Source organism: Peromyscus leucopus, chromosome 20 (genome assembly GCF_004664715.2).
Source record: "Peromyscus leucopus breed LL Stock chromosome 20, UCI_PerLeu_2.1, whole genome shotgun sequence".
Lineage (NCBI taxonomy): Eukaryota > Metazoa > Chordata > Mammalia > Rodentia > Cricetidae > Peromyscus > Peromyscus leucopus.
The window spans coordinates 63,979,435-64,006,915 of record NC_051080.1 but is presented as its reverse complement, the minus strand read 5'-3'; the positions used below and the strand labels follow the sequence as shown (position 1 = coordinate 64,006,915).

General features: G+C 43.2%; 1 protein-coding gene and 1 long non-coding RNA gene across 2 annotated transcripts in view; one reads left to right on the top strand and one right to left on the bottom strand.

Annotated features, from left to right (window-relative positions):
* The first annotated feature begins 958 nt into the window (after window positions 1-958).
* On the top strand, window positions 959-26,951 carry Derl1 (derlin 1). The gene is made up of 8 exons (XM_028871896.2): window positions 959-1,291; window positions 10,433-10,544; window positions 16,425-16,489; window positions 17,447-17,473; window positions 17,947-18,042; window positions 19,118-19,170; window positions 21,008-21,118; window positions 24,824-26,951. Exons 1-8 carry the CDS (start codon window positions 1,139-1,141, stop codon window positions 24,960-24,962), a joined length of 756 nt encoding a protein of 251 aa, XP_028727729.1. The 5' UTR covers window positions 959-1,138; the 3' UTR covers window positions 24,963-26,951.
* The window catches only part of LOC119086395, a 42,311-nt gene continuing 16,134 nt past the window's right edge, over window positions 1,305-27,481 (bottom strand). The window contains exon 3 of the long non-coding RNA XR_005089680.1: window positions 1,305-2,603. This is a non-coding gene — a long non-coding RNA (uncharacterized LOC119086395). The remainder of the gene's footprint in view (window positions 2,604-27,481) is intronic.

Here is a 27,481-nt window from a genome sequence, read left to right as displayed (position 1 = left end):
TCCTACCACCCAATAATGATGCTTTTGTTTAGTGAGATGGGTCCAGGTTTCTTTGGTAAGCAATCTCTCTTGTTGCAGTAAGTTCAAATATTTTGTTCCCTACAGGTCAGTTTACAGCTGTGTTCTCTATGGAAGGTTTTTACCGATCCTAAAGCTCCAAAACAAGAGCAACAAAAACAGAATAAAAGTTCTAGTGAAATCGCTATCTTTCCACCGATTGATTTTTCAAAGCAATCATCTTGGTCTGTAGCTAATTTGAAGCCCCTTCACGAACCAGCTTAAAAGTCAAGGCCAAACCCCCTTCCAGTTCCCTCTGCACTCCTGTTAAAAGCAGTCTTTTCTCTTCTTGAAAAATCCTTTCCCTAGATTTTTGTCCAGCCACTCCGCTCAGAAGGCCACCTCTTGGATATGTCCATTCTTAAATCGGTCTCAAGTCGTCTCGAGATTTTCCAGTCCTCCGCTGCTCTCTACCCCATCATCTTAATATTTTTTTTCCATATCCTTCTCTGAAATTTTTTTTTTTCATTACTCAGCTGTCTACCCTGAGACTGTAAAGTCCAGGTACCACGACCATGTGACAGCCGCACTCTGCAAGGTCCAGAAACCTGCCTGAAGTTGTGAGCAAACTGCCCACGGTGTGACCGAAGGGGAACTAGCCACTTTACCGCCTCCTTTCCCTTTAAATAAACACTCTCCAAGAGACACCCACTGGGATTACAACCAGCGAGAACTAGGTGAAGGGCATGTGACCTCCCCATTGGCTCGAAATTCCTGCCGTTGCTCTGGGCAACCACTGTGTTCCCACTAGACCCAGGGCGGCCGCCCCGCCGGTCCCAGTTGGCCCCACCCCAGGACGTCGAGCTCTTTAAAAAAAAAAAAAAAAAAAAAAAAAAAACGACGCTGGCCCTTTAAGCCGCGAGGGCACTTCTGGTCACGTGGTCCGCGGCCACCGGAAGGGGAAGTTTCCCTTGTGAGCGCTGCCTCGCTTGTCCGAATTCGGTGGCGCCACGTCCGTCGGTCTCCGCCTCCTGCACCGCGGCTGCGTCCCTACTTTTCCCTGGCCGAGCCGGCCGAGGAGCGCGGGGTGGGCACGGGAGGACGCGCGGCGCTGCGCAGCCGACCCCCTTGACGGGTGACCATGTCGGACATCGGGGACTGGTTCAGGAGCATCCCGGCCATCACGCGCTACTGGTTTGCGGCCACCGTCGCGGTCCCTTTGATCGGCAAGCTCGGGATCATCAGCCCGGCCTACTTCTTCCTCTGGCCCGAAGCCTTCCTCTATCGCTTCCAGGTAGTTAACTGGCGTCGGGCAGTGGAGACTACAGCCCCCAGGTGTCCCCGCGGCGGCGGGACTGGTTCGGTGGGCTGCGGGGCGCGCTAGGGCAGGTGGGATCTGTAGTGCGTCCGGCTCCAGGGGTTTAAAGGCGGGGTCCTTTGGGTCTCGGGAGGTCCTGAGGTTCGGAGCTAAGGCCTGGGTAACTTAAAAGAGTCGCATTTTGGTGTGCTGGGGAAGTGACTCACGATACCTGTCTGGCAAGATTGTGCTTCCCGCCTTCCGCACTCTGAAGGGAATAGTGAAAAGGTAAGTTAGTGATGTTACCATGCTGTTGGCAGATTGGGCCCACCTACCTTAATGTCCCCTGCCCTCCCTCTATCCCCGACGTGCCGTCCTAATCCGTGGTGTCTACTTGACAGACTTCTAGATGGGTGGTTTGCATGTTTACAGCTTGTCTCCGCCTTATAGGAGTGGTTTAAGGCCAGAGATTTTAAAAAAAAAAAGTGTGAATTTATCTGTATTTTCTGCGGGCCCTAATCCAGCACCTGGCATAGACTAGTTAAATGTATCAGTGAATGAGCAAAGTACTCAGGAAATGGGAGGTGTCAATTTTCTTAAGCATTCAGGAAAACACTCAAGATTATCATTTTAGGCCAAAGAATATTAATTTCCTAGAGGTTATTTTTTATCATTTCTGTGATATAAAAATTTTATCAGGGGAAGCTCAGATTCCAGGATTAGATATGAATCTCAACACATTCCTTGGCCTTCTCTTTCTGCTCTTCTCTGGGTGTTATTTGGTAGTCTCCTTTGCTGATTTCTCATTTTTCTGACCTATAGGATCCCTCTGTAGTCACTCCCTAAACATGGGAGTCAGATCTTTACCAGTCAAGGGCATAAATATGTGAATGGGAGATTGTCAGATCCACAGGTATCTCTAATGTAGTGGTGGAAATCACCACTTGGTGACCAGTAGACATCTAATCAAATCTCCTTTTTGTCTTTGCCCTAAAAGTAAATAGCAAATGCGTTGCTAGAGGAGTTTAAACTAACAGTCATAGAGATGTCCCTGAGTTTTTTTGCCTTTACTTTCTTTTCTAGTGCTGGAACTCAAACCCAGGGCATAGCATGTGCTCTACCGTTGAGATACATACCTTGTACAGTCCCTTGACTTCCTTTTCCCAACCCAGAATCTATTAAGAAGGTCGGTTTGATTCTACCTCTACTGTAGATCCAGAATACAGACAGGTCTTTCTCTTTCTCCATTGCAAGCTGTTATCATGCCAGCTTTGCTCTTTCTGTTCTCAGTGGGCAGGCTAGAGTGATCCTGTTAAAACATAGATCATGTCCTGTCAGTCTCCCTGGAATCCTCCAGTATCTGAAATTCGATGAGTGAAATCCTTGCCTGCTTGCTGTTGACCCAAGTCTACCCTGGGGCTTTTGCACATGTTCTTTCTCTACTGAAGAAGATAATCATGGCTCACTCATTTACCTCTGTGTCTCCTTCATGACTCTGCCCAAATGCCAGTTTACTTAAGGCCTTCTCTGATTGCTCTCCATCAGAGAATCTCCATCCTCCTTTACTCTGTTTCCCTTCCCTTCCCTTCTCCCTGTTCTATGCCATCTGTTGGTACTTGTTAGTCCACTTCCCATCAGAGAACAAGGCTTTGTAGGGTCTTTACCACTGCCCTTGATACCTAGACCAGTGCTGGGTACATTGCAGCTGCTTATATATTGCTCGAGTTCATGGAAGTAAGTGGATGCTTGCTATTTTCTGGGCACTTACTACAATAGTGAATTAGACAGAGGTTCTGATCCTATAAAAAAAAAAACAAAAAACAGGGAGGCACGTTGTTAAGGAGAATGATTTAAGGTACCCGTGTTTCTGAAAAATCTAAGAGGACACTTCAAGAATGTCTTTGATTGGATCTGGCTTTGGACTTCACCTTCCAGAAAGTAGGAATAATAAACTTGGAAGATGGGGCAAAAACCGGGAACAGAAAGAGCCAACTGAAGTGAAGCCTGGTAGATGAAGACAGGGAGTTAAACAGGGGTGCACACTGGAGAGCAAAGGTGGATCATAGAGGGCCTTGTAGTTCATGGTAAGAGGCTTAAATTTGAATTTTTTGCAGTGCTAAGGATCAATGGAACCTAGGGCCCTAGGGCCTTGCACATGCTTGGCAAATGCTCTCTACCCTTGAACTTTTCTTTGAGAGCACCAGTGAAGCCTGGGAGGATTTGAACCAAACACTGAAAGATGACTGCCTGCTTTGAGGAGTGGAGTTGGTGTGTTGGGAAGTGCTGGGTAATGGAATCAGAGACAAATTAGGAAGCCGGAAAGAAGATGGTTTGGATCGAGGTGGCTGTGATAGATTTGGCAGTTAGTGTGGACAGGATCGTCACTAAATGGACTCAGAAGGTGAACAGGTGAAGGAAAGTGGACTCGAGGGTAGCATTGTTTTGCAGGAGTGACTGACACAGGCCTTTATGAAAGTGGGGATGTTTAGAGGGCCTTGCGTATGGTTTGAGGTGTGGATTGTGGTTGTTAAATCTTGAAGTGCTTTTAGGCATCCTAGTAGACACAACCTGCAGCAGTTGGTTGTAAGAACATGGTTCTAGAGCACAGCCTGAATTGCATACTGTTTCAATTACTTGCTTTGATAGTTATGTCTTGGCAGAGTGCTGCTGTGCACCTTGTACCTTGTGGCATGTTGGGTAATGTGTGTGCATGAGGAGTGTTGGCTGTAATCATTTTATGAGAACGTGTTTGAAACAGACTCTTTGAGCCGTCTTGTGAAATCTTGCTCACTTGTAGCCAGATTGGTAGAATAATCAACATCAAAAGCCTTTCTAATAAGCTACAGATACAGCGATATTAAAAGCAGGGAACCGACTAGAGACATCATTTGTGTCACACCTCGAGTATGGATGCCTCAGCCCCTCGGATGCAGATTTGTAGCAAACCTAGTAGAAACAATGCAGAAAGATGGAAAAGCACAGAAGGTGTGCTTTCACAGTTTCTGCAGGAGACGCCTCTCCTTAGGCACTCCATCTGTGTCAGCTCAAAGAAATTGTGGGATAATTGCTTTAGAATTGTACATTCACAATTTGAAGTAACTAAAGATATATTCCTCCTCCTTTGTAGATCACTTTTGTGTGATGGGATGCTTTAAAACTAGAAACTTTAAAGTGCTGTTTCTCTAGTTTGGAAAACAGAACACAGCAAGTGGGCTAAGACTCACTACTTGGCTGTCCATAGTTTCTCCCTATCAGATACTTCCCAGTGATGGAGTGTCTTCATATTTGCCCCTGATTACAAGAGCGGTGTCTGTTTCCTGATGCCTTACTATTTGCTGAAATTATATGCCCCTGTGGAGCCTGCATTAAGTTTCATTTTTTAAAAACAAAATAGCATCATTCCCTTTGATCAGTATTGTGCTTTTCTATATGTATGTTATCTCAGCTTCCACACTGTCTTGAGATAGTGCTGGCTTGTTTATGAAGACCTACAGCTGGCTTCTGTCTTAGTTAGTTATGAGTGGTCTAAGTTGTCTTAAATCCTTTGCTAGTCCCTCACCCCCAAGTGTTTAGCAGAACATTTTGAAAAGTGATTTCTTCCAAATTAATTACAGAAAAAGGTCCCTAACTTAAAGTGGGAAGACGTGAGCTCTCAGCTTCTCTAACTTGTTTCCCAGAGTCAGAAGTGGCACTAGCCACATCTGTGCTGCAGACAGGTGCTTCCATTTCCCAGCTTCTGCTTATCTTGTCCCATTTAACCCAGTGACTTCAGGTTGATTTACGTGTATTTAAGAGTATGCTTTATATACAGCTGGGAGGAGAGTAAACTTGGACTGTAGGCTTACATGTAGCAGCAGCAAGAGGACTAACACCATCATTCAGCATACACATATATGAGCATCTTGCTTGGAGACGTGTGTGTGTGTGTGTGTGTGTGTGTGTGTGTGTGTGTGTGTGTGTGTGCGCATGCTCAAGTATACAAGTTCTTGAAGGCCAGAGAATCTTGGGTGTTATTCCTCGGGAGCTGTAAGCCTTGTTTTTTGAGACAAGCTCTCTCACTGGGACCTGGGCTCACTGATTAGGCTAGGCTGGTGTCCATCCTCCCAGCACTGGACTGACAGGTATTTACCACTGTGCCAGGCTTTTTACATGCCTTCTAGGTACTAAGCTCATGCCCTCATCCCCTTTCCCTGTCCCCTCCCCAATGTTGGCATTCTTAACTTCAAAATAACCCTTTTGTTTCAGACAAATCTTATTTTCACTTTACTATTCCGCTTTGATTCTGGATGGCATTTGCAATGATCTCATTAGCAGGTTATTTGAGAAGTTTTAGTTAAATGATGGACACTGTTGGAAGAGTTACTGAAGAATAACAGGTCTTTTTGAAGGGTTTATAAGGCAGTGAACATGTGGGCTAACGTCATCCTTCTGTGAGGAACTCTGGTTCCTCAGATTACCTAAGTTCTAGTTAGGGCCTAGCTTTTCTCTTGAAGAATGCACACACACACACACACACACACACACACACACACACACACACACACATTTGTAGCTGGGCATGGTGACACAGACTGTAATTTGAACACCTGGTAGGTTGAGGCAGGAGGATTAACAGTGGTGACTGCAATGTGAGTACCAGGGCCAGTCAGGATTATATAGCAAGACCCTGTCTCAAAAGGAAAGCACAACCTTACCCCCAAAGGACCTCATCCCCACCAGGGCCAAGAAAACCCTCTGTATATTAAGGGTCCGGCCTTGGGATGCTGTGCGGTGAACAGTTCCCTCCTCCAAGTCCTCTCAGTGGGAGTGAGACACACAGTTCTGTCTGCCAGTGCTGGGTTCCTGCGCTGTGCCTGGCTGCTCCCTTAGCTTTCCAGAGTTGAGAATGTAACCTTCTGCTCACGGCCCTGCAAGTAAAGCCTGTTTCCTTATCCTATTCACGTGTCAGAAAGAGGAGAGAAGGGGCTGTTGGGGATTGCAGAAGTAAACACTGTATCCTTCTGAAAAGACCCAGTGCTTAGTGATTTCAAATTATAATTTTAAAGTAATACAAAAATAATAAGTCTTGTAGATGAATGAAAGCAAGTATAACTCAAGGGTAAGCTTAATGAACAGGGAAGAGAAGTGAGGTATTTTGACAGACACTGATTTCTAAAGAACAGGTGCACACAGTGGCTAAAAATAGTGTTGTGTCATCAGCATTAGAGAAAATGTAGTCAGGGGAAAAAAAACCCAAGGTTTCTTTTCTAAAAGCAGGCGTTGAGTAATTTAAAGGAATATGGGAGTAGGTGAAATGTGAATTTTTAAAAACCAGGTCAGTGGGTGTTTTTGAAAGGTTGTAATAGTAGCACACCTCCATATATTCTTTAATTTTTTTTTTTAAACAGAGCACATTTTCAATCCACTTTCTTGATTCCAACCTTTCCAGCCCTGTAAGATAAAGGATGAGGGCAGGTGTTCCAGGACAGATGTCACTAGGTAAACAACGAAAACCAGCTCTAAGGTCTAGCCAGACAAGACTCCAAGGTTTAGGCACTTGCTTCTGCCCTGTATTGCAGGGCTTTTTGAAGGCAGGGGTGGGGGTGGGTGGTGGATAGGTTTGCTCTTAGTTCCTTTCTGGGTCATACAAGGATAGCAGTATTGGAAATTTTTATTAATTGTATTTGTAATACTGATGTCTTTTCTGAGAGGCATTGTAAAGATGAGGGGTTAGTCTTACAAATTCTAGTCATGCTAGGACAGAATTCTGTCTCTACTAGTTATTAGCTATTATGTAACTTTTTATCACGCTGTTTCCTCATCTGTAAAACTCACCTTCTGAGTCATTGCATGTAAATAAGCCAAGTAGCATACTAATTCATTAATTTTTTTTAAAAAGCTAATCAAGGTCTGAGGGTGTATATAGCTTAGTTGATAAAGCATTTGCCCAGCATATTCAGGTCCTGGGTTCTACTCCCAGGACTCCCTAAGAAAACACAGTAACCAAAAAGTCATTAGCCAGTTGGAGGCTGTATATGATTCTCCCCTATACTTGGAAACTGGGGCTAAGAAATGGTAACTTTACAGCAGCTTGTGTTCAGGGCCTCTCATGTCTTCTGAAGTGCCGCTTTCACGAGACAGTGCTGTTTCTGTTGTCAAGCTGTGAATGGAGATGATTGAACCGGTTGCCTCACTGCTTAGTACGGGTTCTTGGGAGGTCCTGCTGACTCCATATAGAGCGTTAAGCTCTGGGGTTGCGTTTCTGTCTGTGGAGAATGGACTTGGCTTGCAGCTCTGTCTTGCAGGTCTCTGACTCCTACCTTCCATTCTAGCCATCCTGGCTTGTCAGCAACCCTCTTTATTTATTGTGCGATTGCAGTTCTTGGGGCCTTTGTGCCAAGAGTGTATTCTCCCGTCCTCATGCCAGCTCTTGCTCTTTTTGACAGTCTTCCCATGATTGATCCAGCCATGCTTTTTGTGCTTGGCACATGATAGTGTGCCTTCAGACACACAGCTTTTAAGCCAAAGGTCAGCGTTATGCTGTTTACCAAAGTCTAGGAGGCCATCACTTCATTATTGTTGATGTTTAGTAATGTTTTGGAGATGTGAGCCAGTGAATGGTAAAGTGAAAGAAGATACACAGTTTGATTTGTGTGTAGGCTTGTGTGCTTGGGAGGGCCAAGAGGTTCAATTTTCAAATGCTACCTGCTTTAATGGATGATTATGAAAGGAAAAAGAAAGTTCTGGAGAAAACTGTGGAAGTTAGGCAAGCCTATGCCAGTGTCACATTGATAAAAAAGATGCTGGGCCAGTTGGGCCACACGCCTTTAATCCCAGCATTTGGAGGCAGAGCCAGGTGGATCTCTGTGAGTTCGAGGCCAGCCTGGTCTACAGAGTGAAATCCAGGACAGGCACAAAGCTACACAGAGAAACCCTGTCTCAAAAAAACAAAAAAAAAGATGTTGGGTCTGACTGACTTTAGAATAGCCAAGACTAGCCAAGAAAAGAATTTGTGAAAGAAAAGGGGGAAGGAGGTTCTGTTTCCTTAGATATGAAAAATATATTATTAAATCAGAAATTAAAATAACTTAGTATAGGCACTCATTCTAAATGATCTAATCTAAAAGTAGGCCTTAAAATGAATTAGCCTTTCATATAATTGGAGAAAGTACAGTTGCTTTCACGGAGACCAGAAAGCTAAATAACCATCTAGAAAAGTAAGTTGTGTCTTTTCCTCATTCTGTATGAATTGTGAATGTGTTGCAGTAAAATTGAACATGTTTCTATCCTTAGAAAAAAACCTTAGAAAAAATTTGTAAGCATGGTAGTGATGGGTGCAGTTGCCTGTGTATTAAACTTTTATGTTGATCTCACAGCAACAGTCCTGTAGCAGTCAGGGTATTTAAATACAAGGATACTATACAGATAGATACTGCTGTGTAAACTATAGCCAAGTACCATCACAGCATGAGTCTACTGACAGAAGAGAAAATGACTGTAACAAGAAACTTCCATAACATACAAAGAAATGCCAATCTATCGGGGACGTGGATGTTTTGAAAATATAGAAAAGATAGGAAGAAAAATATAGTTAGAAAATATAGAAAGATGCTCAGCTGAGGCAGAGGTAGGCAGATCTCTGAGAGTTCAAAGTTACCTTGGTTTACAGAGTGAGTTTCAGGACAGCTAGGGCGGTTACATAGAGAAACCTAGTCTTGGGGGGAAAAAAGAAAGAAAGAAAAAAAGATGCTCAGCTTTCTCAAAGCAAATAAAAATTAGTTTTCAGGTTTGTGATTGTAAAATACTCTCTGTGGTGAATAAGTGTAGAAAGATGGCACTCATCTACATTTTAGAAGGAGGTATAAATTAATTAAACATTTCTGTAGACATTTGGCAATATCTACCAAAATAAGTGCATATGTCTGTTGATCTAACAGATTGATTCACAGGCATTTACTTTCTCTCTCTGTAAGTGTGTGTGTGTGTGTGTGTGTGTGTGTGTGTGTGTGTGTGTGTTTGTAGAGAATATATAAAAATATTCATCATGGCATCATAACAGTTTAAATGAAGTTTGGATATCCACATAAAGAAAGACTGTGAAGCCAACAGAAATATTTTGTCAAGGGAATGAAGATATAAAACTGCAATTTAAAGTATGGTGAAGAAAGAAGAATAAGATAGAACATAGAAGGAAATGGGCCGTGCATGGTAGCATGCTTAGAATCTTAGCACTCAGGAGGCTGAGGCAGGCAGGTTGAGTGTTCCAGCATAGCCTGGGTTTGAGACCCTGTTTCAAAAGCAAAGCAAAGGCCAGGTATGTTGGCACACGCCTTTGATCCCAGCACTTGAGAAGCAGAGCCAGGCAGATCTCTGAGTTTAAGGTTAGCCTGGTCTACATTATGAGTTCCAGGACAGCCAGGGCTATACAGAGACACCCTTTCTCAACAAATCAAAAACAGAAGCTGGGCCTTGTGGTGCAGGCAACTCTCGATGCAGAGGCAGGAGGATTGAAAGTTGAAGGACTATCTGCTATAGTCAGGGCCAGCCTAAGCAATGTAGTGAGTCCCTCTCTCAAAATAAAATATGAAAAGAGGGCTGAGATGTGTCTCAGCGATAGAGCACTTAACCCAGCATGTATAAGGCCTTGGGTTCAGTTCACAGTATTGCCCCCTGAAAGGAAACCGGTCATTTGTTGCTGGAAATAACATTTGGAGATTGAAATCAGGACTTCCCCCTTCATGTTGGTGCGTGCGTGCGTGCGTGTGTGTGTGTGCGTGTTTTGTGTTGTTTGCTTTTGTGTCTATATTACCTATTTAGCACATTAACCTGCTAACCTCTAGCATTTGAGTGTGATACTTTTTTTTTACCTTAGGATTATCTGTAAGCCTGATCTCAGGCAAGACTAGCCATACATTTACATAGTATTGATTTTGTTAACTTGTTTAAAAATGTTTATTGATCATTTTTGATGTCCTTTTATTTCATTGATCTGTGAATTGATGTTATATAAGCTGGCAGGAGCTCTGTTTTCACAAATTGTATTGATGATGTCACTTTAGCTCTCATTGAAAGATAGTTAGATTTTGTTTTGTTAAAAGGAAAAAAAAATGTTCACTCTAGCTCAGAGAAACTGACAGCTGTTTGTTTTGATCTGTTCAGATATGGAGGCCATTCACTGCCACCTTTTATTTCCCCGTGGGTCCAGGAACTGGATTTCTTTATTTGGTCAATTTATATTTCTTATATCAGTATTCTACACGGCTTGAAGCAGGTAAGTTATCCGTTATTGTTTTAAGTATTGTTTCATTCAACGTTTACTTGCATTTTGAGGAATGGATAATGATGGGTTCTTACATGCACACTTGGTCTGTGTAGGCACTTAGACTGCATTTTGTGTTTTGTTTTTGTGTTGTTGTTCCCCCCCCCCCTTTGGAGATGGGGTCTTACTATTTATCCCTGGCTAGATCCAGATGGCCTCCAACTCAGAGATCCACCTGCCTCTGCCTCTTGAGTCCTGGGATTAAAGGTGTGCTCTACCACCCCCGGCCTGGCTGAGTTTTTAGTCGCAGAGTGAGTTGTAAAGTAGCAGTGTTATAGAAGGGAATAACAGCAGATGAGAATTTCACATACCTTCCTCATCTGAAAGCCTGGGCTGTGTTCTCTGCAGGGGGTTTACCTACCAGCTCCACAGTTCTTCAGAGTTTTCTTGAGTGAGAGCAGCAGGAAATATTAGATAGAAGGATTTAGATTGTGGAGATAAACAGAAAATACAGGATAACCTTGAGAGGGCCTGGAACCTATTCCACTGGCCCTGACTGTCTCTACCCTAAGGCATTTATAGAAAGCCAAGGGGTGGAGCAAAAGACCTCCCCCTAGCACAGCCAAGTGCAGACCATCTCAGACACCTGCACTCAGGCCCGTGGTCCAATCATCCTGTCTATGTGGACCTGCTGGGTAAAGCCACAAGGAACCTGAAAATGGGCTCCCACAGTTCTCAGACTTATTCCAGGCATTGTCCTGCTAGAGTAAAGCTGGGCTAGAGTGTAAGCATCTCTTAGACTTAGGGTAAAAGGCCTACTGCACACGGGTCAGAGCCTAGTCTCATTCTCAGTGGTTAAAGCACCCAGCTAGGGGTTGAGGATGGCTCGGTGCGCGTAAAGTGCAAGACTGAGGATTTGATTTCAGATCCTTTTAGCTATGGAGATAAGCTGGGTGTGGCACTGCACCTGCAGTTCAGAGCCAGGAGACTAAGACCCGAGCAAGCATCCAGGGGGCTCTGTGGCCACCTAGTGGGGTCAGCTAAGTCCAGTTTCAGTGCCTTGCTCAAAAAATAAGGTGGTGAACAGTAGAGGAAGATACTATTGCCTTTGACCTTCACACATGCACCATGGGTACCTGCATGTGCACATGCAGGTGCCACACATGTACTTCATGTAGTCAGTATTTGGTACTCTGGTAGTTTTTCAAATATAACTTTTTGTATGATATAATGGAGAAACAATGCAGTGTTTTAAAAGTGTATTGTTGAATTATGTGTTTCCTACAATATTTTATATGCTATTTTGAGTTGCTTATACAAAGAAGCTGTAAATTGATACTCTTTCAAAATACAAATATACTTTTGTTGAGTATAAATGATTTGCAAAGGTTGGCTGACTTTGGAGATTTTATAAAACCCCTGGCTCTTTCTTAGGTCAGTTTTCTGAAGCATCCTTGAATCTGCCCAAGATTTGGAAATTATAACTCTTATAGCTGCAGGGCAGAGTGGGATGGACATGTGCTGTGAAATACAACTTTTCCCTAAGTTGGCATTGCTGGCTTTTAAAAAGAAGTCACTGTTTTAATACAAAGCATAGGGTGGGGTCCCAGACTTTCTTTGCAGAAAAACAGAAGACTGAGGCCAGTAAGGTAGCTTGGCTGGTAAAGCTGCTGGCCACCAAGGCTGACAGCCTGAGTTTGATTCCCTGAAGGCCACATAGTAGAAGGATAGAACTGACTCCCAGCAAGTTATCCTCTGGCCTCTACTTACATGTATACTGATGTATATGCACACCACACCACACACACACACACACACACACACACACACACACACACACACACACACACAGATAAGTGTGCTAGGCCTCATCACCATACCAGGGCTCTCCTCCTGTCTCCTAGAACCTATGGTTTTCACTCTCTCTTGCTCAGTTCTTGGTAGGAGTACTGCTAGTTTAGCATACTCTTGTGAAGTTGTTGGAGTGGCTCTTATTTTAAATACCAGTGTCATAAATTTTAGGTGAAGTGTGGAGGATCCATGACAATTAAATGAAGCTTTTATTATGGAAAAAATTCAAACATATACAAAATTAGAGAAAAAGTTCAGTGAACCTTTATCTTTCTATTGAGAAGAATTCATGGAACATCACATTGGTTTTTCGAGACAAGGTTTCACTGTGTAACAGTCGTGGCTATCCTGGAATTAGCTCTGTAGACCAGGTTGACCTCAAACTCAGAGATACATCTGCCCAAGATCTGCCTGCCTCTGCCTCCCAAATGCTGGGATTAAGGCATGTGCCACCACTGCCTGGTTTATTCTTAGCAATTTAGCCAGGCAGGAAAATATGCAAGTAGTATATTAACTTAAAGCTGTGTGGAGTGCAGCTGTGTTATCTCAAATAGCTGTGACTTTTGGGACGTAGGATCACTGCTCAGGACAACTGTTTTCCTGTCTACAAAACAGAGAGTTAAATAGGTCAGTATCAAAGATTCCTGGCCACAGTAATGTTCACAGCAGCCTTAGTCATAGAGGCCACAGAATGAATTGGTCAAATGCCCGTCAATTTACTGGATGAACAGAATGCAACATTATCTATATAATTGACAGTAATGAGGAATAAACTCTAACTACATGCTGTTCAGAAGAACCTTCAAAATATGACACTGAGTAGAAGAAAACAGTCACGAAAAACCATACATGGTATGATCCCATCATAATTATCACAAGAAACACTAGTACAGGCAAATCTAAAGAGCCAGAAAGGAAACTGGTAGTTTCCTATGGCTTGTGTGGAAGGGAAATGGGCAACAGTAACAGGTATACTCAGGGCAAAGAAATGGTATAGACTGATTATGATGATGGCCGTACAATTCTGCTACATACTAACTGACTTGTGCACTTGAAACTTAAGTGAGGAAACTGGGAGCCAAGAGCTTCCTTGCATGCTAAAACCTACTAATGTTCACAATCCTTGGATACAATTATAGTATTTGCATAGAAACTATACCCTGACATACAGTGTAAAATAGATCACATTACTTATGGTCCCTATAACAGTATAAATTGTATGAAATAGCTGCTACAATATGTTGTTTGGGAAATAATGAGAAGAAAACTGTACAATTCAGTAGACTCATTTTCAATTTTTCAGGCAGTTGACTCGGGACACAGAACCTATAGATACAGAGAGCAACTTTTCATCTCAAAGAAACTGTTTCAAAAATGACTCTCAGCTTGAGCATTTCAAAAATGCTCTGACTAGAAAGAAAGGGAAGCCACTTCTAAGAATAAAAGCAAACAAAAGCAACCAGTAGTCTAATAACTCACAGGTTTCTCTTCCCAGGTACTCATAGACAAAATATTACAGAGCAGTTTGTGTTACCTGAGCAGGTTAACAAAGCGGGTACATGGATGTAAGATCCTAAGGAAACAAGAGCAGAAGGTGGTCACATAACCACCGCAGTTCAGATCTAGCTGCCATTATCAAAGTGAGTCCTTAAGGCTTGACTTCAGAGGTTTACTGACAAACGAAATGGGATCACACGTGACGTTCTGCTTCACATAACTGAGGGAAGGGCACTGACACAGACAAAACAAGACATGCTAGGAGAGAACTGTGGTTGGGGGATGACAGTCAACAGAGTCACACCGACACACACACAACGTGAGTACTGATGATGCTGACACCGAGTGAAGGAAGCCAGTTACAGTCTGACCTAACAAATGGCCTGCCCAGGCAAACCACACCCAAAGTAGACTAGTGATAGCCAGAAGCTGGGGCGTGGGGATGGGGCTTAGGAGTGGAGAACACTGCTTTGGATCCACTAAAGGGCTGGTAATGAAACACTGTGAAATTAAACTGCTGTGATGGTTACAGATACACTCAAAACTGCCAAGTCACATGCTTATAAAGGGTTAAAAATGAACAAAGGAAAGAAAGAAATAAAAGCCGCCTCAGCCCCAGAAACAAAATACCTTAGCCAGGCGGTGGTGGCAGATGCCTTTAATTTCAGCACTCAGCACTCAGGAGGCAGAGGCAAGTGAATCTCTGTGAGTTCAAGGATAGCCTGGTCTGCAGTGCAAGTTCTAGGACAGCCAGGGCTGTTACACAGAGAAACCCTGTCTTAAAAAACAAAAGCAGCCGGGTGTTGGTGGTGCTCGCCTTTAATCTCAGCACTCAGGAGGCAGAGGCTGGTGGATCTCTGTGAGTTCGAGGCCAGCCTGGGCTACAAAGCAAGTTCCAGGACAGGCACAAAGCTACACAGAGAAACCCTGTTTCGAACAAACAAAAAACAAAAGCAAAACCAAAAAACAAAAAAGAATGAAGCAGTGTTGGCTTAAGAGGTTTCTGATTTGCACTGAAAGACTACAATTTAAGACCAATTAATTGTTGCTTGCACACCAAAGAATACAGCACTACAGTTTATGTGATCACAGTATCTTAAGTACTTGATCTAAAGAATCCTTAGAAATCACAGAGCCAGAACCACACCAGCAAACCATGGCTCTTCTTCACATTCAGAAGTTTTGATGGAATCTCAGCTGTACTTCATTACAGTGAGCCTTGGGCGCATAAGCACCCTCAACGCCGTGGTTGAATGGTTGAAGCGTGCCTTTGAGGGAGTGAACAAGCGAGCTAGACGCAGAGGAGAGTAGGAGTGGCAGGCTGGCCCCTCCTCCTTACCCTTCCCTCCTTTTCCATCTTCTGTCTTGAGAATAGGGCCTTTCTACATATAGCCCAGGCTGGCCCAGACTGGCTTCGGGCCTGCCCGCAATCCTCAGCTTCCTGAATACTAGGATTATAGGTGCACACTACAAAACCTGCCCATTCTGTTTTCTTTCTCCTTCCATCCTGCTGTCTTTCTGATACTTGTTTCAGGGGCTTGAAGAATTGACTATGAGTGTCTTGTAATCATAGTGGAGTGTGGAGGGGAGAAGATAGCTTGTGAGCCAGTGTGACTTTCTAATCATTTTTGTATCTTCCCTCTGCTGCTCTTAAAATGGCCTGACTAAGGCATTAGGAATTGTCCCTAGGCTATAGAGCTGGACTGTTTTTCTTTTCCTCCCTTGGAATGAAGCACTCTGAGCAGTGATGGAATGACAGAACACTAGCCCTTCCCTCGACTTTGGTCATGTGACTTGATTTTCTCACTTTTAAGTGAGGGCTCATAGACCTGTCCCTTGCACCTCACAGACACCTTATGGAGAAAATCACATGTGGAGAGGTCTGGCCATTCCTTTGCCCAGTCCTCTTCACATTGTTTTCCCTTGTTCCAGAATGTAAGGGCCTGTAGTAGAGGCCGAATCCACTCAGTACATCAACTCAGGACTGGGCAAGTGGTAGTCCATCCATCCATCTAGTATTGATAGTGACAACAGCAGCAGCTGGTGTCCCTGTCATAATAATGGGCTCCCAACAGTCATGCTGCAGGAACAATGGTGGTGGCCAGAATGGACAAGGCTCCTGACAAGCTTTCATCTGTAAGTGAGAGACAGGAATTAACCAAGTCTCCAAAGTGTGCCCATCAGATGTGTTAGGACTGTGAAGGAAAAGCCGGCAGGTCACGAAGAAAGTGAAAGGGCCTCACTGATGTCTGGGGTGAAGCTTTGTGTTTCTGGAATTGACTGTCCCCCTTGGGTCTGTTTTAGCCGATGGCAGCCAGAGTGTGTAGCTTTCTGGAAGTCAGTCCATAGAGCATAAATTGACGGTAGTCAAGGTGCCTGTGGTTCAGTTTTATTGCCATGGTATAGACTTCAGAAAAAAAATCCCCTTTTTAAAGAAGTGATTTTTAAATGTTTTCAGTATAATTTTTCAAATTTTTTTTCTCCGTAGATGCTACTTTCTCCCACAGTTCTGAACTCTGATGTTTGCCTTGTGTTTGTTTCTAGGAGCTTTTGATGGGAGGCCAGCAGACTATTTATTCATGCTTCTCTTTAACTGGATTTGCATCGTGGTATCCTTCAGTGCTATTTTAGGCCAGAAATGAGCTCCTCCACCCCCTCTTTTAAGGTTTTGGGAAATATAATTTGATAAAAATATTTAAATCAGTTTTTATATAGTTTAAAAAACTGTAGTTAATGAAAAATAACTGAGATTCTTTTTTAAAGCTAGGTTAAATTGTAGGTTTTGGGATGCCTCCTCTTAGTCTTGCCTCTGGGATTTTTCCTTATTCAATTGAATTTTATTGCTGTCTCCTTGAGCCCAGTTCTCTGTGTTCTCTGGAATGACAGTTTGTCGCTCAAGTACAGTCCATGCTGCGAGGCAGCTTTTGAAATCTGTGGTGCTTACCAGAAAATTAATTTATAACCAGCATTATTTTCTGACTTCATTGCTGTCCATCTTTTGAGTCCTAAATAGTAATCTAGTCCCTCCATAAAGTCCCCTATTGTGGGCATAGACCATCTTTCTGTGAGGTACAGTTGATAAGCAAACAGTTGGACCTGACTGCCATTTATAGTTGGCCAAGAGCCAGAAAAATATAGGGCATGGTATACATGCTCTCCTTTAAGAGAATACAGGAGGAAAAAAGGTTATGGACTGACTCATGCTGTGAATCCCTGTATGTGAGCAGGATCGTCCTTTGTTTCAGACGCACAGCCATCTCCACCCTGTACTTGAAGGAGAGATGCTAAAACGGTAGCAGGGCACCCAAAGAGGATATCAGGTGGCCAAGTGGTGCTGAGGTTGTTCATTTCTGTGTCTCCTGCTCTACTAACTGTACAGGCTAATGGGGTGTTTATGCAGAGTTACCAGAACTTTTGTGTGTTCCCATATCTTAAGTAATCTGATTGATAGAGAAATGTTCTTCTTTGGAACAGTGTAATGAAATTCCACTGGAGGGAAATAATCAGATCAACCTTGATATCTATTGAATACTTTCTGCATATGATCTTTAACTTTACAAACTAAGATTACTGGTTTAGCAATGGATATGCAGGTAAGTTTTTCAACTATTTGCCCTTCTGTATGTTTTGGAAGTTAAGATTACATTGAACATATAAAATGATAACTGTTATTATTTTGGATATACTCTTAGCTAAACCTTTGAGGCTCTTGTAGGCATATAAATAAATCATTGACTTCTGGTTATTTCTGACTAATGCTTGAGCACTCAGTATGTTCTGGGCATGTGTGAGGTTATGCATTCCTTGAAAATATTATATGGTTAAGGAAAAACTTTATTGTCAAATAACAGCTTGAACTAATGCTTCTGACTTCATGTAAAAACATAATTATATTGATTATAGATTTTTATAGAACTCATTGTATGATAAATGATGCAATTAGTTTGTAATTCTAATCATTAGTTTCATTTGCAGATTTTTGGGGAGTAGGTGATGTAGACAGTTCATATTAAATCCTTGTTGTGTGCTCCTGGAGCAGAGGTTCATATGTTGACTTTTTTTGCAGTTGCTGATGATTCCTCTGATCATGTCAGTACTTTATGTCTGGGCCCAGCTGAACAGAGACCTGATTGTATCATTTTGGTTTGGAACACGATTTAAGGTACTTTACCTAGGTGGAACAAAACTCAATTTTTATCTTTGTAATAATCCCCCCTAAGCTGTAATGTGTACCTTTCTGACACTTCCAGAAGGGGTCACTGCAGAGTAGTATAGCATAGGCTGGTACCTTCCCCCCCTCCTCAGTCCTGTTCTAGCATCCCAGCATCCCTATCCCTTGCTGATACTGCTTCCAATCCCTCTGAACTTCAGGCTCTTCAGGATCTGTCCTTCAGTGACCTTGTGTGTGTGTGTGTGTGTGTGTGTGTGTGTGTGTGTGTGTGTGTGTGTGTTAGTCAGAGAGAGAGAGAGAGAGAGAGAGAGAGAGAGAGAGAGAGAGAGAAGAGAGAGAGAGAGAGAACCCAAGAGAAACTGCAAAAGAGACAACCTACAGGAATCCTGCTATTTCTAATCTTTTTGTCTTTCTGCCCTCCCTTTTAGGTTCTAAATACTTTACCTAGAATATCACCCTCAAATGCTACCCGAGCTTACTGTTTTCTGTCTGTAATGTCCTACTCATTACAGAACTGAGCATCCTTGTCTCCTGCCTGGAGTTAGACTTGTCTGGTTTGTGAGATTTTGTAGTACTTACCTCAGTTAGCCTTACAGCCATTTATGCATAACCTTCTTTTTACTAGTTTGTGAAGTTCCCTTGAAATTCACTCAGCCTTTGGAATGAGGTCTTAAGTTTGCTCAAGGGCTCAAATGTTAGATCTGGAAAGCTAAAGCCTTGTTAGGAGAGTGTTAGTTCAAGACATCCACCCACAATGTTAGATAAAAATTCAAGTTACTTATTTGTGACCATTTGCTGGTTGGAGTCTTAGAGTTTGGGGTGGTTTTACTGTGTCATCCGTAGACACTTGTTTATTTCTTTGTTAATATTAACTCAGCAGGGTATATACTGTATTTGAAAGGACTCCTTCCAGGCAGTTACAAGCATACAGATAAGTATAGTTTTAGATAGGAAGATGTAAGTATGATAGGGGTAGTGACCTAGTGATTTTTATCCCCATTTTTAGTTCCCATAGTGCCATGGTGTCTTCAGACATGGCTGTTCACATCCATGTCCTCTTTCCTAGGCCTGTTACTTACCTTGGGTTATCCTTGGATTCAACTATATCATTGGAGGCTCGTAAGTATTCTTAAATTTATTTAACTGGAAACCCATCCTTGGGAAACTTAATTCATTTTTATCTTCCTTTCCTAGTTTTTAAAAGACTTTAAAGAATCTCAATGTTGATTATGTTAGAACCTTTGAAAGATGTTTGGTTATAATTGGTTGCACAGGAGGACTTTAAGCACCTTTGACATTGGATAGCTATCATTTTGTTAGCTTGTCACTAGATACATTGTGTTTCTAGACATTTTTTTTTTAATACATGTGCCTTTCTGTATTCAGTATTCATACTGAGCAAATAACAGAACTAATTTGCCATGATTCCTCTTAGGAACCTAACCATAAGATTACACTATTGTGTATTTTTAAGGCACTTCCATAATGCCTTGAAAATGGCGTACTGCCATAGAAATGGAGAGTCTCAGATAAGAAGTAGTTTTGTGCACAGTTTGATGGTATAGAACTTTGGCCAGGCAGGGTCACATTTCTACTCTCTTGCTGGAGTTAGTACTGAGAGGTAGGAAAACCTTTCATAGTTCCAGTCCAGGTTCAGAGAGAGGCCGTCTGTATGGCGCTGTCCTGGGCCGGAGAGACAGCACAGTGGTCAGGAGCAGGTACTGACTGCTCTGGCAGAGGACCCAGGTTTGGTTCCAGCACCCTTGTCAGGCAGCACACAGCTGCCTGTAACGTTAGCTCCATGCTGTCCGATATTTCTGGCCTGCTTGGGGACTTATATCCATGTGCACACATACATAGGCATGCACATACAATTACAAATAAGTTTGAAAGTTTCTTCTGCCTGGTGTGGTGGTGCATGCCTTTAATGCCAGCGCTTGGGAGGCAGAGGCAGGCTCTCTGAGTTCAAGGCCAGCCTTGTCCACATAGTGATTTCCAGGAAGCCAGAGGTACAGAGAGAAAAATACCTGTCTTGAAAAAAAAAAAAACAAAACAAAAAAGAATGAGAATGTTCTTCTTAAAAACAAAACACAGGCTAGAGATATTTTAAGAGCTCCCATTTCTTACATTACCAAATATTTTCAAAAGATAGTAGATTTTTAAAGTGCTAATCCTTCATATAGTTGATGTATTTGCCCTCTGTGGTCTTACTCCTCCTGTGTATTTAGAGAGAAGTGAAGGGACGAAAAAGGACTGTGTAGATCATAGCACATTTCAAGACTGCTAAGTCCCCCCCCCCCCCAAGGGCAGAGTGGAGAAGTTAGAAGTTTGCTCAGGCAAGATCTCATTGTGAGTAAAGATGAACAGTGGTGGGTGATAGCAGCAGTGGATCGTGAAGTGACTGAGTCCTGGGAAACCTGGAGAAGTCAGTCTTAGTTTAGGATGCAGGGCAAAGCTCAACTGTCCTGGGTGCTCTCTGTGTCTCATCTTACTGTCAGGGATGCAAGAGAAACGTGAATCACGGCTCCAGAAACCAGGCAGTCTTTTGTTGTCCATCTTTCTCTTTTCCCATGCTCTTCTCTTGGCAGTCTGTTTTTACAAACATTGGGTGGTTCAGGAATTCAGAAACTAACTGGCTTAGCGCCTTCCCCAGCTCCTGAAATAGGCTGGAACAAGTTAATATTTTGAGGCTGGGGCCTTGGAGGAGATTTCAGAGGTGCTATTGGTCTTGAAGAGCTGTGGGCCTCATTAGTTCTTCGGGCCTGATTTCCCTCTCCCTCAGAATACATTTGTCACTCACACTGTCAAAGGGCCCATTGTAGAGCTGTCACTGACTCCCGGGGACTCTAACGGAGTACAGTGAGAGCCGGCTCTCTTTCCCATGCTCTTAGTTACAACTTGGTGCAGCTCCATGTGTTGCCTGGATGTCTTTGCACTGACTTGACTCTCTTTGCAGGGTGATCAATGAGCTCATTGGAAACCTTGTTGGACATCTTTATTTCTTCCTGATGTTTAGATACCCAATGGACTTGGGAGGAAGGAATTTTCTGTCCACGCCTCAGTTTTTGTAAGTCTTTTCTCCTCATATTGAATGTTGTGCTGTTCTGAGGTTTTAAATATCCTGATTGGAGTTTTGTGAGGAGATACCTTACTTCCCTCCCTAAGAGAGAAGAAACGTGAGCCAATAAAGTTCTTATTGTGGCCACGGTCAGGACACCAGGGATTGGTGCCACATCCCTGTCTCTTTCATGACAGCTTCTAGTTCAGGATCACTGACTGGATTAAACCATTGCAGAGAGAGATCAGCTGTGCTGAGCAGGCTGCGGTCCCTGATTACTGTCGAGTGCCAAGCAGTAGGCTGAGAGGCAGGCATCATAAAGGATGACACCACAGTTTCTCTTGGAACGTCAGTTTGACCCATGATGAAGGTTGAGGAAGTTAGCCCATTATTTGCAGTTTTCTAAAATGTGTTTTTATTTTTGTTTTAGGGATAGGGTCCTGCTGTGTCGCTCAGACTAGCCTCAAACTCTCCACCCTCTGCCTCAGTCTCCCAAGGGCTGGAACTATAGGTGTGCCACCACCCTGCCTGGTTTAAACTTTTATCTGTGAAATATTATAGACTAGAAATCTTGTAGATGTTTAGAGTTAAAATGAGAGAGGGACTTCAGATTTGTGTAGAAATCCCAACTCCTCGGAACTATGTGCTTTGTTGTTTTCTTCTTTTAGAATTAATGAAGAAGAGGCCAAGGACAATAGCTTTTGTGGGTTCTATGCCATTCCCTTTGTGTACTACTTTTGATACTGGTCAAGTTACTTATTAAAACCTCCAACCTTTGCTTCTTAAGTCTGAGTTGAGAGGCTGCCCCTGTCTCACAGGACTGGATAAAGCAAGGCTCATTGTTGAAGGCATATTGGTTGGTTGTGGATTAATGGCATAGTGCTGGGGTCTGGGTTAACTAAAGCCATGTACCTAATGTCTTGGGGAGGAATGGTGGCTGGGATGAGATGCTCAAACAGTGTGTAAGTAGCATGACCATTCTGTCAGTGAAGCAGAAGGCTGTTAAAGAGGGACCAGTTAATCACCATCAGAGTGTCACAGCCTGCCTGACACCTAATTTTGTGCAGGGATAGAAAATAATTGCTGGCATTTAAGAGTTAAAAAATTGAACCCCATTGAATCAAGACATTATTTTTATGTATGCAGTTCTGTCTTTTTTCCAAGTGGTAGGTGAGGGGCAGTAACACCTGAGTAGTCTTCACCGCCAGCTCTGTGCAGGTTAGGGTATGTTTGTGGAAGACATTTGATTGCAAACTGTAATGTTCAGAAAAATTCAGTGGTTTGTTTGTTTTTAAAAGAGAATAAGAAGAAATTTGTTTCTCTTGTTGCCTTTGGGTTGCCTTCATTGAAAAAACAAATGACCAATCTGTTTCTAATCTCCGAAGGCCACGGCAGGGGCAGGCTTGGGTCTCTGAGCTGGGTTATCAAGGAGGTTTGGCAGACGCACAGCTTAAACAGGCTGTGCTCTGGGAGCCACCAGCAGTGACTTTACCCTTAATGGCTGTTTTCTGACTGAACAGCTGACAGAGAGTTTTGAGTTGTGGACAAAGTGTAGAAAATCCTAACGGCAGAGTCGGCAGGCAGCACACTGGAGCCTGCCTTCCGCTTGAGCTTCCTCTGTTGGTGGACGCCCTTCTGTTCAATTCTGCATAAAGATCAGATGGCAAAATGGAGCTCCTTGCAAAAGCAGTAACTGCTTTGGAATTACCATAAATTTTTGTTGATTATGTATAATTGGGTGCCTTTTTATTCTAATTACTGGCGTTTAATTTCACTCTCAGCTTAAGCAGTGGAGCGGGCTTCTGTATTGTCTCGAGTACACAGTGGAGTGAGACAGCCTGCTGCCTTTCTCACGGGCTGGGGTCTAGTGTGGACTTCAGAGGAATGGTGTGCAGGATGTCGTAGATGGTGACAATTTGGCACCTGGAAATGGCACTTCAATTTAATGATAAAACTGTATTTTCTTTTATTTATTAGTTTTTTAAAGACAGAGTTTTGCTATGGACTTCTTGATAGCTGGAGATTTGTCATCCTGCCTCAGCCTCCCAAGTGCTGGGATTATAGGCGTGTGTAACCGTGTCTGTGTGTTTAAGAGAGGGGAGCTAGCTGACTTGTAGAATTCTAAGATGATCCATATTCTGCACTCCATTTAAAAAACAGCTATATCTTTTCTTCTACACAGTTTTCTCCCAACAGTTAATTTTCTGTTTAAAAGAGGTCATTCTCTTTTTTGGGAAGGAGTGTGAAGGTATTAAGAAGGTTTCAACAGTAGTACTTACTGTTGAAGCAAAAAGCTTCAGTGCATATGAAGGCGTACATATAGATATTAGCTTAGAGTCAGGGGATCTGAGTTTCAATACTGACTATTATTCCTGAAGAACCTCATTCAGTTTTTGCCTCCATTTTCTTGATTTAATAAATTTTATAGTTGGGAACTGTGGCACGTACCTGTAATCTCAGATACTTGGGAGGATGAGACCAGAGGTTCTGGAGTTCAAGGCTAGCCTGGGCAATTTAGAGGCCCTTGTTACAAACAAACAAACAAACAAAATTTTACAAAAAGAGGCCATGAGCATAGCACAGTTGTAGAGAGCTTGCCTAGCACTCCTGAGTTTTTTAGATTCAACTCCCCAGAACAGCCAAAAAGGAAAAGAAGGGAGGGGAGGAGGAAGGGATGGAGGGAGGGATGGAGGGAAGAAAGGAGGGAGGGAAGGAGGAAGGAAGTGTGTGTGTGTGTGTGTGTGTGTGTGTGTGTGTGTGTGTGTGTGTGTGTGTGTGTGTTTAATATCCTCACAGGGTTATTGTGACAGTCCAGTGAATTTCTAAACATGACATCACACAGGAGCTCTTTGAACAGTAAGCTGCTTTCCTGTAAGGTGCTGTTGGGTGTTGATGTGAATAGTCACTTGTCCATGACTTACTCTGGGTGCAGAGGGTTTAAAACCAGGGTATCAGTTTATACTTCCTGCCTTCCAGCAACAATTTAAGCTTTAGAACCCAATAACTCAAAGAGTTCCAAACACATTGTCAATTTACTAATAATGCAGACAATGAAGGAAAATGTTGGAAAATATTACTGAGAACAAAGACATAGGTTGAAGTTTTGTTAGCTGTCCTGTGATGCCTGGTTTATTAATTTGTAAGGTGAGAGATCATGTGACCTTTTGGGGCCTTGGCGTTGGCACTATCTGAGATGGGAAGGGTACAGTTGATGTACAGATGAGGGGTAAACTAGAAATACAACCATAGCTTTAAGACAGAAAACATCATGGCCCAGACGTCTCCAGAACTTTGGAGGGCCCAGACATGCTGCCTGTGGGTTTGTCCTCTGAAAGTGACGTGAGTTCATTTTGAATTCTTTGATCCAGTCTGACCCATATGCTTACACACCAAGAAGCCATCGGTGGTTCTTCTGCTTTTTGGGCCTGTGTGTGTAATCTTTTGGTTTCCATATTGCTCTGCATGAATTACTTTTATAATCGGTGAAAAAAATCTGGAGAGCGTGAATTTTAACTGAAAGCTTGATGAAGTTAAGAAACGTGGAAAGCAATTGCCATCTGTGGTCAGGGCGTTGCACTGGGTGCTGAAAAGGAAAGCTAAATAAGACAGTCTCCCTGGCCTCCCTCAATGTGACCGATGTTTTGGAACACCCGGGAGGGAGATGGTCGACAAGTGACTTTGTTCTGTCTGTGTTTTTCCTTCTCTCTACTCCAGGTACCGCTGGCTGCCAAGCCGGAGAGGAGGGGTGTCAGGCTTTGGTGTGCCCCCAGCTAGCATGAGGCGAGCTGCTGACCAGAATGGTGGAGGCGGGAGACACAACTGGGGCCAGGGCTTCCGACTTGGAGACCAGTGAGGAGCAGCCCTGGCCTACCCACCAGCCATGCTAAGCAGATGACAGTTTCTTCCCAGTGCTGGGCACGCTTCATGGCCAAGTTCTTGCTGCCGTTCTTGGACCTGACCCACGCTGAATGTAGTCTTTCCGTACAAGACAACATTTTTAAATCCTGAAGGAAAATACAAGTGTTCCTCAAGTTTCATGATGTTCATTCAAGTCCTTACTGCTCTGAAGAACAAATATCAGCTGTGCAGATTTCAAAACCAACTCCTTTTCTGGTGTCTTCTTCCTCCCTTTCCATCTGAATAATGGGCTGGGCAAGTGGGGTTGGTTAGCCAAGCCCTGTGAAAGGATCCCTTCCTCTTTCTCACACACATGTTCCCAGAGTTGCAGCTAGAGTTGTCCACAAAATGGTTTTGCCTTTGACAACCTCTGATTTATTGACTTTTGCCAAAGCTTGGTCACAAAGAGCTTGTTCCCACATCGTTCTCGGCTGTTCCTGGCAGGACTGTGACAGTAGGGGAAGCGTGGAGCAGCGGCTGAAGAGCTCTCAGCTGTGGGGACTGGAGCAGCCTGACGGCAGTGCAGCCGTTGGCCGCCGCCGCCGCCGCCGCCGCTGTCTCAGATGTTTATGTACAGAAGCACCACTGAGTCAGTGAGGGCCCAGACTGGGAGTGGTGAGGGTTAGGAGTTGTTGCTAGGCACTTTTCTCCCCCCTAAGCCAAGTGATCCAAACCATAGTGGAGTGCTTCTAACCTAGAGGATGGGTTTAAACAGGCTGTCTGTGTTTCTTCATGGGATGGACTGGCCTTGTGTACCCTGAGCAGTTGTGCTGTGCTGTGCTGTGTTAGGAGCTTCCAGATCACACTGGCCACACATGTCCTGGAGGCAAACTTGGGGGCACTGATTCCGTTTCCTCCTCATTGTGTGGGTGGGTGTTGACTGAGTCAGTGGAGGAGAGAGCATCAGACTCTTTAAATTTTTCTTTCATTGTTTTCTGTCCCTTAACTTCTTGGTCAAGTGTTTTGGTTCCTGGTGAGGGAAGTACGGCTCTTTGGATGTGTGTCAGTCAGTCTTTAAGGCTAACAGAAGCAGACCTGAGTAAGGCACACATAATTAGAGGCTCCAATAGCTTTAGAATTATTCGTCTTTATTATCTTGGGTCATGCATGTATACACTTTGTGAATCAGACCTACTCCCTTTTTATAGGTGGGCTTTTGCCAGCCGAGCTTGGCTTATCACTAAATAAAGTTTTCTGAAGGCTACAGTGCTTTATATAGTTACTTTATGTTTTGATTCTGAAACCAGACTGCTGGGAGCAGTGTGGTGTGGCCGCTATACTTTGAATGTTGTCACAGGTTTCCAATACTTTGTTTGGTTCCTTTCAGGAAATGTGCCCTAACAGTATGACTTGTCATTCTCGGTGATGTGTGTTGTATTAGGGAGTGGGAGTCTGAAAGTTGGTGTACCTCTCCATATTTAATTTATATGATAAACTATTGGGTGGAGAGAGGCTGACCCTAAACTCTGGTTCTCCTGCTGACGTGAGGCTGTGATAAAAGGTGTTTTGTAAAACTCCAGAGGCCACTCTCCCCATGGCATTGCACGTGCGCTCCCTGGGCAAGGTGGAGGCTCGAATTCAGAAAGAACTCTACCAGGGAGAGAGCAAGAGATTCTATACTCTCTTACCAGGCTGGTTCCTGAGAGCACTTTTTCCTAAGGGTCTGCAAGTATGTAGAACTTCTGTTCAAGGCAAAATGTTCACTAAATTGTTTCTCCTGAACATGGTTAGGAAGCTGATAATTTTATTATCTTGCCTGGATTACCAGTCCTTCCAGGATAGTTTTACCAAAGCGAGCTGTTTAGTTTTGACTCACAAGGTAAGACATCACAGTGGGTTCTCTTTATGAATGTGAAAAAAAACCTTATTTTGTACAGACAGCTTTCCTTTTTGTAACTAATCCTTTTTACTGGTAAACATTGTAAATTAAAATGTGCAACTTGAAGGCTGTCTATGTTAAGTTTCCATACCTCTGCTGTGCTGTGTTATACGATGTAACTTATGTTATTGTCTTCACTGGATCAGTTTTATGTGATCTCCAGTAGTTTTTGATTAGCAGGACACAGCAAGCCTTTTTGTATATGGTTGTTCATATATTAGAGAATGTTGGAACTCCTGGAAGAATTAGTGCTGAGTTTTCCTTTGTGTGTGTGTGTGTGTGTGTGTGTGTGTGTGTGTGTGTGTGTATGTGTGTAAGAGAGAAAGTGAGAGTGTGTATGTGAGAGAAAGTGTGTATGTGTGCAAGTGTGTATCTATGTGTGAGAGTATGAGTATGTGTGAGTGTGTAAGAAAGGGTATATGTGAATTTGTGAGAAAGAGTAAATGTATGTGAGAGTGAATTTGTGTGTGTGTGTGTGTGTGTGTGTGTGTGGTGTATGTGTGTATTGATTGGGTCTTGGTATGTAGCCCAATGTGTGTGTGTGTGTGTGTGTTGTATATATGTATTGATTGGGTCTTGGTATGTAGCCCAATGTG

Bases quoted from the DNA above. Each gene is read 5' to 3' on its own strand.
- Derl1 (XM_028871896.2), top strand. From the start codon at position 1,139: ATGTCGGACATCGGGGACTGGTTCAGGAGCATCCCGGCCATCACGCGC. The intron at 18,043-19,117 runs GTACTTTACCTA...CCTCTTTCCTAG, and splicing joins GGTTTGGAACACGATTTAAG to GCCTGTTACTTACCTTGGGT. The intron at 19,171-21,007 runs GTAAGTATTCTT...CTCTCTTTGCAG, and splicing joins AACTATATCATTGGAGGCTC to GGTGATCAATGAGCTCATTG.